The 12,302-nt window shown below is 43.8% G+C and overlaps 1 protein-coding gene across 1 annotated transcript in view; it reads left to right on the top strand.

Moving 5' to 3' along the window:
* The window catches only part of LOC105888876 (dynein axonemal heavy chain 9), a 102,093-nt gene that overhangs the window by 46,772 nt on the left and 43,019 nt on the right, over window positions 1-12,302 (top strand). Inside the window, exons 42-50 of the mRNA XM_012814636.2 lie at window positions 855-1,016; window positions 1,747-1,943; window positions 2,383-2,545; window positions 3,554-3,677; window positions 4,028-4,170; window positions 4,646-4,807; window positions 5,564-5,797; window positions 10,362-10,622; window positions 11,139-11,564. Coding sequence (XP_012670090.2) covers window positions 855-1,016; window positions 1,747-1,943; window positions 2,383-2,545; window positions 3,554-3,677; window positions 4,028-4,170; window positions 4,646-4,807; window positions 5,564-5,797; window positions 10,362-10,622; window positions 11,139-11,564 — 1,872 coding nt within the window. The remainder of the gene's footprint in view (window positions 1-854; window positions 1,017-1,746; window positions 1,944-2,382; window positions 2,546-3,553; window positions 3,678-4,027; window positions 4,171-4,645; window positions 4,808-5,563; window positions 5,798-10,361; window positions 10,623-11,138; window positions 11,565-12,302) is intronic.

The raw sequence follows: 12,302 nt of genomic DNA, 5'->3' as shown, positions 1-12,302 counted from the left end.
TAAGAGACTGATATTTAATTAAATGAAATCCACTTAAAGTTGAACTTTTGTGAATGTTTAGTGCTTATATGGCCTTCATACCTTGTGTTATCAGGTCGTTGTTGGGTCATTACATTTAGTGAAGGAGAAAAACACATTTGCTTCATTTGAGCAATATGACACGCGTGAGAGTGGGGTTGGTAAAGTGTCATATTGCTTTTTTTTTTACAACAGTTTCTTTCATTTATTTGGTTTATTAATTCTCCACACGAAAAATGAGTTCCAACCTGAGTTTTTGGCATCTGGTGTTGCCAAGTAACGAATACAGTCACTCTACAGCCAAATTGAGTCAGAAAGGCTATTCATGCCCATTCATTTGAACACTCACCTGTCTTCAGGTTACATGTTAATTTGTATCTTCCCCCTACACCATTTGCTCTCTTTCCTCACTCAGAAACTGCCAAATGTAACATTATAAAATTGCTGCCTGCCATTCTGCTCTCTTGCTTTGAATGGATGAAATGTTGAAGTCATACAATTCAACGGTTGAAGTGTCATCCAAATGTGGAATGATTACTATTGGCGAAGAATCCGAGTGGGGTTGTGCCAGGATATCCCCACTCATGGAATACCTTTTCTCCAATTACAAATGAATAAATTGTTCGAACTGTTGTATAAAATATTAGAATAACTAGTTGAGCCTAATCAGCTTCATGCAGAGCAGCATTAATTGTGGCAATCCAGCATTTTAAAATGAAGCTAGCTTCTCTTTTTTTCCCGCAACACCAGGACCAGGAACATGGAACAAGGAAGTGAACAGAGAATAATGGAATAGCACTCAAACAAGCTCCAACTTTTTTTTCTTTTGTTCTCAGGGTATCTTGTTTTGCACCAGTGAGTGCCTGAAGACCCCTCAGGACCTGGTGAAGATTTACCTGCACGAGTCCAACCGGGTCTACCGAGACAAGATGGTGGAAGACAGGGACTTTGCCACCTTCGACAAGCTGCAGTCCGACACTGCCAGGAAGTTTTACGAGGTAAGGAGGAGGGTTGGGGGGGGGGGGGGGTCTGTCTGCATATCTGTCTCTGCTGCCAGCAGCTCGGGTCGATCCTGCAGAACCTGGTGCTGACCGGCGAGGCTCGTCGTCACGGAGACAATGCTAATCAGAGGAGAAGTTGTCAGCTGGCGCCGTCATCAGTCCAGCAAATTGGAGGAGAAAACATCATAATGTTTTTTTGTTGTTGTTGTTGTTTGTTTCTCCCATCCTCCACCCACACGTCACCATGCACTTCCCCCGTGAGAAAACCTCCAGAACTTTCTTTTTACACACACAACTACAGCAAGCAAACTGACACTCCTCTGTTTCTCCATGTGCTGCTGGGCTTGGCTCGGTTCGACGCACCAAAACACGTCCACAACTTCGACTCACCGTCACCCGTCACAGGGAAGAGTATAACAAGCCTGACAAAAAAAAAAATTGCCGTGGATGAGTAGTGTGGTAGTGTGGGATCGTTCACAACCAAAAAAAAAAGAGAGAAAGGAAGGAGAGAAGGAAAAACAAACACTTTCAAGAGAACCAGAGAGTAGGGTGCAGAAAAGAAAATCCAATCTAAGCTCAATCACCCGATGTCCACTTTAATTGAGTGCGGTGGGTGCTTTTAAAACGCTATGTGATGGTAGCCCCTTTGTTACCATCTTCCCCTTCTGGTGGCTTGTGCTATATTTCTTTATACTTTAATGCCTACTCAGATTGTCCTCTCCAACAGGACATGGAGGAGGCTCTGGAGGAAGCCCGGGCGATGAATATGTTCTGCCACTTCGCTTCGGGCGTCGGAGAGCCCAAATACATGCCCGTGCAGTCCTGGGGGAGCCTGAACAAAACTCTGCTGGAGGCCCTGGACGGTTACAACGAAGTCAACGCCGCCCTGAACCTGGTCCTCTTTGAGGACGCCATGTGTCACATGTAAGGGGGAAAGAATCCCAAAATGATTCTGACAGTTCTGGTGCATCTCTCATTCCAATGGCTGACAATGAAGGATTTTTGTGGAGGGGTGATAATGGTTGTGGGAATGGGAGAAGTGGTGACAATGCTGTGAGAGAGGGTGGAAACTGTGTGACAATTTTGTTTTTGTGCCACTGCTTCAGATGCTTCTGCTAGTAGCAATAATGACAGCAATAATGCTAATTTGTCTTGAGAACGTGATTACACTTCCAACAGCGATGATATTAACTCAAACACATATTAAGTACAAACACCTTTTTTCTCCCTGACACCCTTTTTCTCTCTCAATGTTTTGGCGTACAATAACACTTCTCCAACCCCCCCCACCCCCTGCTCTCCCCATCCTCTTGCACACCCTCTCACTTCTCCATCGTCTTCTTTTCATCTTCTCTTTCCTCAGCTGTCGTATCAACCGCATCTTGGAGTCGCCCCGAGGGAATGCGCTGCTGGTCGGGGTGGGCGGCAGCGGCAAGCAGAGCCTGACGAGGCTGGCCGCCTTCATCAGCTCCCTGGAGGTCTTCCAGATCACACTGAAGAAGGGCTACAGCATCCCCGACCTGAAGGTGCACGCCCAGGGCTTCAGCTGAGGGTGTTAGTGGGGTGGGGTGGGGTACAGGGGAATCTATTTAGACCAAAACCACCCCGCCCTTATAAATATACCATTCCTTTTGGATTAATGATGATAATGTTAGTCTTTGCCTAATCTTCAAGAGATTATGTAGAAAATGCCCCTTGATATTTATTTTTTACAATTTAACCATGTGCACACCCAGCCTCACCAGCAGCAGTCCTGAATTCAAAAGAAAAATGACAAGCTGTGGAATAGGACTGGAATAGGACATTAACTAAGATAAATTCCGTCTGAATGATGTGTGTGTTAAAGCTCTTCCAATTCAGCTGATTTTAAATTCAAGTAGAGGTTTTTACTGCCACTTGCATATGAATTCAATTTCACGTGGGAATATCCCCCCATTCCAGCTCATGTACGCAGATTTTTCTCACTCTTGGCATCTTTTCTCCCTACAGTAGGGAATGTTTTCACAAGGAAGTACTTGCCCAAACCCCTGCTTTTGATGAATTAGTACATTTTTAAGAGTGTGTTTAAATGCCAGACACTTCCTTTCTGCCCTCAAATAAAAGAACAGTCGAGATGTTTTAGGGTTCTTTTGGGCACATACTTTTGTAGTCTCACCGTTTTCAAAATCCTATCCCTGAAAATCCTACATCCTTGCCCTAACCCTACCAACTATGCTCTTGCCGTTATGACACAGTACTGGATATAGCTCCTTTACATTCCTCCTTTGGAGTGATGCCATACTGGAGATGTTGAGTGCTACATTGTATAGAGAAAAAGAAATGAAAATGTAATGACTACTGATTATGGATCTGCCCAGAGTAATTCCGTATGATTTCCGGGCCTGGTTCCACACACAGCGCAGGCTGGAGTGATTTCTGCTCTCGCTCTATTCTTCCTCCCCGACTTTTGAACGTTCGCCATAAATTTCACCCAGAGCATCCGTAGGCGGACATTGATGGAGGTGGCCGGCTGACATTGTGTGTTGTTGCTTCAGACTGATTTGGGGGCGCTCTACATCAAAGCTGGCGTGAAGAACGTTGGCACAGTGTTCCTGATGACGGATGCCCAGGTGGCGGATGAGAAATTCCTTGTCCTGCTGAATGACCTCTTGGCATCGGGTGAGTTTGGTCTTATTGACATATCGACATAACTCTTCACAATTGCCATGAGTTATCGTTATTGTAAACTGTTATTTTCAGCCATTCGCACCATTACAAAAAGAGAAGGTACGCTAAACTGGAGGTGAAGCCATAAACTCTGTTTTCAGCAGAAATGTAGAGAGTCCATGTATCTGCTACATAAAATGTTTGTTTTTCGAAACTCTTCGCCTCTGGGAGGTAGCTCCCTTGGCGTGAGACTAAGATAATGTTCTATAGCTGACTGTTATTCACTCTTGCGTACTGTTTCCCCCTACCCTGTCAACACCTGTTCACACGTCTGGGCATCATGTCGATATTTTCCATCGCAGGTGAGATCCCGGACCTGTTCCCCGACGACGAGGTGGAGAACATCATCAGTAGCGTGCGGAACGAGGTGCGAGGCCAGGGGCTGATGGACACCAGAGAGAACTGCTGGAAGTTCTTCATCGACCGCGTCCGCAGGCGTCTAAAGGTGCACCAATAACAGAGAGTCTGAGAAATTGGAAATGAAAAGGCAGAGAGAGAGAGAGAGAGAGAGAGAGAGAGAGAGAGAGAGAGAGAGAGAGAGAGAGAGAGAGAGAGAGAGAGAGAGAGAGAGAGAGAGAGAGAGAGAGAGAGAGAGAGAGAATCACCAAACACAGTACTCGCTCTCTTTTACAGCTATGGTTTAAGCAGATAAAAAGGTACCCCGTCGTAGCACAAATAAGCACATATATCATCCCAATTCCCAAGGTAGTGTGAGGTTTGATTCACAGCAGTTTTAGAGGTGAAACTACTGTCGTGTTTTTTTTCATGTACCTGCATACTGCTTAATGAACCTGCACAATATTCCCGGGAGTGGGGACGCGGAGGGGATACAGCCTCAAGACTCAATACGCTTTCACACTCGTTCACTACAGACACTTTCACTCTCGTTCACCACAGACACTTTCTCTCTTGTTCGGCAGGTGGCCCTCTGTTTCTCCCCGGTGGGCAGCACACTGAGGGTGCGCAGCAGGAAGTTCCCCGCCATGGTCAACTGCACGGCCATCGACTGGTTCCACGAGTGGCCGCAGGAGGCCCTGGAGTCGGTCAGCTTGCGCTTCCTCCAGGAGGTGGAGAACATTGAGGTGAGCCTCCACCAGCCAGTGGTGTTGATCTCATGGACTTTCATTGCATTTGGTGCAAGTATACAGGATGTTGAGTACATGGGAGGTTATTCACAAGCAAAATCTGAGCAAAATGTTTATTTTTTTTTGTTGTGTTAATTACATTTTATTGATTCTGTTTTCCATAACAAAGGCAAACAAGCACATAAGAACACTGGCAATCAACTGTGTATACACAATGGGTAATATATGTGCACTGGAAATTGGAAGGGGTGACAGTCAGTAAAAATGTCATTAAATAATGTAGTATGGGTTGCAAACTCACACATTACAGAGTTTCATAGAGTATAAACAGTATATCAGCATATAAAACTAACTAAGCAGAGATTTTTAGTGTGACGGTAATTGTGGCAGGGAGTTCCAGTCTTTTCGCAAATTCCTAGATCTTAACCACTCCCGTTTGCAGTTTGCTCCGTCAAGGATTGCTTTTATCTAATAAGCCCCTAATCGAGTGCTTGTTTTCTCAAAGAGGTGTTCATTCAGAGATTGCATTCTCTCACTCCCACAAACAGGGGTTCATACGTGCTGCATGAATGGATTTTCTCTGTGTTTTACTCATGCCAAGAGAGACTCCATGCTTGACTGAGCCAGGCAGCCAGATTTCCTTATTTTGAGAGTGATAGAAGAGTGGGGAGGTCGACACCAAACACTGTAATATGCCAATCTCATCCTTTTAAGGCTAAAAGCAGGCATGTTGGTTTCTTTTTGTAACTGAAGCCCGCCGTGAAGGAATCTGTCAGCAAGTTCATGGCCTACGTGCACATCAGCGTGAACCAGACCTCCAAGAACTACCTGGTCAACGAGCGGCGCTACAACTACACCACGCCCAAGTCCTTCCTGGAGCAGATCAAGCTCTACCGCAACCTCCTGGCCCTCAAGAGCAAAGACTTGACCACTAAAATGGAGCGGCTGGAGAACGGCCTGGAGAAACTCAACAGCACCTCAGCTCAGGTCTGTACTCTCATGGGGCTGCTCAGCATCTCAGCACATTAAGTGTTCATATTAAGTCTCCTCAAGTACTATGTATTAACAGCTATTTAAATGAGTATGCATGAAGTATGCACTTAGATAAGTACATATTTACTCTAAGATTAGTTAGGATAGGAGAGGTTAGAATAAGGTGTAAGATTATGGTTATTAGGTGTAATAATGTTATTACATTACAAGTATATAATATTTAAGTACATCTTAATTAGCACAATTAGGATATTACTGTGGTTCATTAATATAAAGTGAGGACTATTAAACACACTAGAAAGAAATATTCATTCATATGCTGTAATATGTCCCGTTTTGATACATTAATATACTGTTGCAAAAGCATCCATCTTTTTGGGAAAGGCACAGGTGCTCCAATCCACTCAGCTTGTTATTATTTTAACTTTAGACCAGAGTATCTGTACCTCATAGTGGCACTTCTTGATTTGAAGCAGTCTGTTACCCTGCTCTTTACTTACGGCAGTCCTCATTCAAAACTCAGTGGAAACTGACTCCACTTTTATAAAGCCCTGCTAATTTGCCTCTCTAATTGGACCCCCTGGTTCGGAGCCCACTCCACAGCCTTCTGTCTGCTGGAAATGTGTCGCAGCAGTGGGCCGCCGAGCTCCTAATGCCAGTTTTCCAAAGAATAATGTTCGCAGCTCAGTTACTCGGTTATAATGTGGCCCACTCTCCCCTCCGTCATGGCTCTTGTCATTGGAATTCATGGCATCCCACAGAGTGGTGCATGTTGAATGAGGCTGATATATTTCCTCAGAAACGGAGGCGTGATTTGCATTCTCAACCTGGTCCTTTTTTTAAAATCCAACCCTAGACAGGTTTTTTTTTTCTAGTTTAAACATTGAGTTGCTTGATATTCTTTTGGTCGCACTAGTGGTGGGTTTGATCTTGCAGATGGTAGGAATGAAATAATTGTTCATAATTAAGCACTCTTAAGACAAGTCGTAGATTGAGATTCATTTAGGATGAAGACTCTTTGTAAAAGGTCAAATTTGTGTCTGGCAAAGACTAAGTAGAATGTGTTGTAACATTGTCCTTGAAGGTTTGTCTTTGAGTCTGGGCAAATGCCACTTGTAAGGAGTAGATGAAAGATTGTGGTCACTTACTTAGTAACTCACTGTAATAATTAACATCAAACAGAGCTTAAATCCCTGCTCATATTTATCACAATCGGAAAAGAATGACCGAATCATTCAGTTTGCGTTTTGCTCAACCTTATACAGAATGACTCATGCTCGCTCGCTCACAATATGCTTAGAAACGCCACAATATCTGTCAACAAGAACAGTACATAGTAAGTGCACACAGTGGCAGCCTATACACCCATCACAGCCCCTTCACTAGCCTGAGCTCCCCGGCACACTCTGTAGCCCCTCTCTATGCTTCGCCAGGCAACAGTAATTGGATCTGTTGTTTCATCGGCACATTCCTCTTGAAGTAGACCCCAAGGAGCCAGCCAACCCACTTCATCTGGGCTGGACTCATAATATATATCTCACCCAACACATTATATGTCTTTATTATCATCTCCTTCATGTGTCATAAAAAAAGAGCCCAAAAATAATCTTTAATAGATGTAGTCTCCATTTTCCCAGTGCAATAAGTTATTCATTAAAAGTTTCGGTCTTGCTAGACTTTGGTGAAAAACACAGCTCCTCATCTCATCAACGGTGAGACAGAGACGAGACATCATGAATGAATGATTTGAATGAATAGACTCCGTGCTATTGAGTGTACAAAAACTATGCTCTTTTCCTGTTTCAGACAGGTGTAGCAAGGTGAGTTTAATGCATTATAATGTTACACACGTGCCGTGTGCTCATAATCACATTTTATAGTGTCGCTATTCATAGCTGGATGGATTGGGACCAGAACCGCCCCGCTAATAAGTTCAACAATCACTCCTCTGATTGTCACACCAATAAGGGGTTTGTATGCAGACGATGGGTCTGCTTTCTCAGGGCCTCTTCCCACACCTGGCCCTGTCAGGCTGGAGATGTGTGGCTGTGAATCCCAGCTGAGCAAAAGCCTTCGGAAAACTCTCCCCCATTTTCAGTCTCAGGTAATGGCTTTCAGGGAACACAGACCCCCCCCCCACCCTCCTTTTCTCTCTGGCCTTTAAATGTGAAAGCCATCTGGGAATTCATTTGTGGAACGTGGATTTTTAAAGGGGGAAGGAATGGGGTAATATGTGTGTGTGTGTGTGTGTGAGGGGGGAGGAAGGGGTGATGTGTTTGTGTGTGTGTGTGTGTGTGTGTGTGTGTGTGTGTGTGTGTGTGTGTGTGTGTGTGTGTGTGTGTGTGTGTGTGTGTGTGTGTGTGTGTGTGTGTGTGTGTGTGTGTGTGTGTGTGTGAAGGGAGAGGGGGTGGGTAACAGGGAGTGCTTTGATTGAAATTTTTGAAAACTCAGCCAAGCAGCCTGGGCTCCTGTTGTGTGATGAAAAGAGATGCCCACCGATGCCACTGCGAGTTTGATTGAGAGCGCGAGGCTGGCGCGAGGCTGGCCCTCGCAGAGGTTTGTGTCGCCGCGTGGAGGATCGGCTCAGGGGCAGTTTAAAGAGGGGCGAGCCGCCTCACATACTGCCAGATCTCAAACTGAATAACACTGGGCATTCGTATTAAGAGAGCACAATTAGAACATATTGATGCAATTGTGTAAGTTGGGAAATGGAGTAGACAATGTTTGGATGCTCTTTTAAGGTATTGTGTGTATGTTATTGACCGGACCTTTTATTTTTATATTCAATCTTTTCATGGTAATTTTTTTGTCATTAGAGCTTAATTCCTTACCTATGGAAACTTGACTAAACTTGACACTGAATTGTGTTTTAATTCACCTATTATGACAGTGACGGGAACTCTGGTTCCAAAATGGCTTGCAGAATATTAGTCCATGGTTTGGTGTCAAAATGAGGGTTTAAAACAAAGTTGTGGACTTGAACGTGTCTGTAAAATAAAAAAATTTAGCAAATGAGTGATATAACCCACTGCGGAGTTGCATTACATTGTTAGTTTGCCAACAAAATACTGGAAACAGAAGTTGCTGGCAGCAGTCCTACCATATAATGACGGACAAACTTCCAGCTTATAATAACAACTGCAAGTTAAAGTGTTCTGTCATTTAGCTTGTGCAGACTTCTAGATGCTTCTTCCTCTCCCCCTATAAAGAAGAACTATTGTCTCATCAAGCTATTTAAGACTGTCCCGTTTCACTCAGTGTAGTTGTTTAGGTCTGCAAGTGTGTCCATTTATGTAATTTAGAAAAATTATCTTTTAAAGCTTGAACGCTGAGCTTTCTCTGCACAGACATTCGTCTCTGTGCGACGTCTTGTGTGGAAGAGTATTATTAGGTTTGCTTTCATTGCTGATGGAGGGAACCTTTTTCTTACAAAATGGAATTTAAGTGGCCTCCATCTGCCACCGCTCTGTACTTTGTCATTTTCATTTCTCGCGTTAATCGATCATCTGATAGCGACTTCATCTCGTCTGTGTGTTTTTGCCGCTTACACAGTCAGTCTCCGGAGCTCATTTGCTTTCAGCTAATGAACTATTTTGAGAGATTAAAAATAGGCTCATTTCCTCCCCTGAGCTGCACCTCCACAAATTTAGACACCATTTTCCTGTGTGTGTGTGTGTTTGTTTTTATTGTCTGTGTGTGTTTGCATTGTGTGTGTGTGTGTGTGTGTGTGTGTGTTAGCACAGACTTCATATTGCCACTGAATGATGCTGTCTTTTCCAGTCTTGTGGTATTGACTCGAGCGCTGATTGTATTCATCCTTCTTTCCAATTTTCCTCCATGATTGGCTTTTTTCACCGCTGTTCTGTACTTGAAAAGTTGACAGCAGTTACATAATACAGTCCTGAAGCAGGGTGATTAGAAAAACTTGCTCCATTAAAAAATGCTTCCCATCAATCCTATCTTAGGGAACAGTTGTTTGTGTATTGTCCTTTTTTGGGGGGAGAGACCTTCTTTGTTTTTGTTTAATTAAAAGCGCATTTAGTTTTCTTATGATAAGATCATTATCCAGATAGACTGACGACACTCAAAAGAAAAAACAAATTAGCTGTCGTTGAAAACATGTTAGATTCAATTAGGTGATAATGACGATTTCATTACTGTGAAATATTCACATGGACAATGTTTCATTAAATTGATTTATTTACTGAATGGCATATGTTGTTTGATTCATTCAACCGCACATGCCTCCGCTATTTCGAATTCTGGAGGTATTGATGGCAGTGATATCTGTAGATTGCCATTGGCAGCATCAGTAAAAGTGTTTGTGAAATGCAAAATTAGTTTTGGGCAACTACACTGAAAAGGAGAAAGCACTGACATCAAGTGTTAGTTAGTAATGTGTATCTGTAATTGTTAATATAAGCCATTGAAATATTATTATGTCGAATTAGCCACTTTGTTGAACTCTTTTGAAACAGTCCCATTCTCAATGAGTGAAGAGTCACCAGAAGCCGAACCATTTCAGTACATTTCAGCTCCGCCTCTTGCTTTCTGATAGGTGGACGACCTAAAGGCCAAGCTGGCCGCCCAGGAAGTGGAGCTCAAGCAGAAGAACGAGGATGCCGACAAGCTCATCCAGGTGGTAGGCGTAGAGACTGAGAAGGTGACCCACGAGAAGGCGGTGGCGGACGAGGAGGAGCAGAAGGTGGCCTGCATTGCCGTGGAGGTGAGCCAGAAGCAGCGCGACTGCGAGGAGGACCTGGCCAAAGCAGAGCCGGCTCTGGTGGCCGCCCAGGAGGCCCTCAACACCCTCAACAAGGTAATGCAGCAGCCTCCGTTTGCTTGGATGTTATTGATTCATTACTAGAACTGTAAGGCACACACCTACACACACACACACACACACACACACAATACAATACAATACAAAACTATACAAGACTTGCATTGCCCCTGGGAATAATCGTAAAAGGTTTAAGATTAAAAGGTAGATTAAAAGATTAGATTAAAAGGTTCTACTATGGCTACAGCAGTACGGCATAGTGCACTATGGCTACAAAAAATTATCCAAATGAATATAAAAACTAACCATGAAATACAAAGGCTCTCCATAGGAACTAACATTCAATTAATGTAACAGTGCCACATACAGTGAACACAGTGCAGGGCAAAGAGGTTCAATTTCATTAAAACTGAATTTCTCTCAGAGCTGTTGACACAGTAAGTGGAGTACTGCAGAGAGTATGCTTCAGAATGGAATTGAATAATATATGTCATGGACATACATACAATAAAACTCTTTTATAATGTTCCCCTTTTCTGAATATTTCTCCAGAACAATCTAACAGAACTAAAGTCCTTCGGCTCCCCCGTGGTCGCAGTCACCAACGTGACGGCCGCCGTCATGGTCCTAATGGCCCCGGGGGGTCGTGTGCCAAAGGACCGCAGCTGGAAGGCCGCCAAGGTGATGATGGCCAAGGTGGACGCCTTCCTAGACTCCCTGGTCAACTTCAACAAGGAGAACGTCCACGAAAACTGCCTGAAGGCCATCCAGCCCTACCTGCAGGACCCAGAGTTCCAGCCCGAGCTGGTGGCGTCCAAGTCGTACTCGGCCGCGGGTCTCTGCTCGTGGGTCATCAACATCGTCCGGTTCTACCAGGTCTACTGTGAGGTGGAGCCCAAGAGGCAGGCGCTGAGCAAGGCCAACGCCGAGCTGGCTGCAGCCCAGGACAAGCTGACCACCATCAAGGCCAAAATCAATGTGAGTGACAGGCCTGTTTTGATTCAGTTTAGTGCCAGTACCATTTTGGAGCGATCAATCTTTCTGTCTGTCTGTTTGTCGTCTGTTGGTTGGTCGGTCATGACTCACTTACTTACTAAGTTATTTAATTAATTACTGACTAATTACTGACTGATGACATATTTTATCTGACTGAGCTGTATCAAATATCTGTGCGGAGACCACCAGATTGTTCTTGGTTTTGATGCAAAACAAAAGACATTTCTGGTATAACGACAGTACTTTAAAAAAATTCCATGCATTCTTTGATGTTGAAGGCTGCCATTTAGAAATGTGTTTTTTTTAAATATGCAAAATGTCTTTTCCTGTAAGAACAAACATGGGTGTTGGATTACTTTGAGGTTTACAGCGTTCAGAAGTATAGGCGCTGTTTTGAGTTTTTGAAGAAGCTCTTTACCAAAACTCATTGAAGCCTGAAATCCAGACCGGTGCTCTCATCACATCGCATCTACAGGTTTACTGCGGACCGGGCCCCAGAAAAAACAAATACATCATAATTCTTAGACAGCTATTTTTGAGCCATTATGCTGAGTCAATGTTCTTTTTCAACAAAAGGGAATAAGAATTAGCTCCAATGAATCAGTCGTCATGCCTCGACCAATTAATTCTGTTTGTCCTTGTGGTAATTGTTTGAATGCCTTTGAAACTTCACTCTTTATATTGATGCGTTCTTGAGGAAACTTTCCAGAGTTTTTTTTT

Source organism: Clupea harengus, chromosome 23 (assembly GCF_900700415.2).
Source record: "Clupea harengus chromosome 23, Ch_v2.0.2, whole genome shotgun sequence".
Classification (NCBI taxonomy): Eukaryota; Metazoa; Chordata; class Actinopteri; order Clupeiformes; family Clupeidae; genus Clupea; species Clupea harengus.
This window is presented reverse-complemented; position numbering and strand designations above follow the sequence as displayed.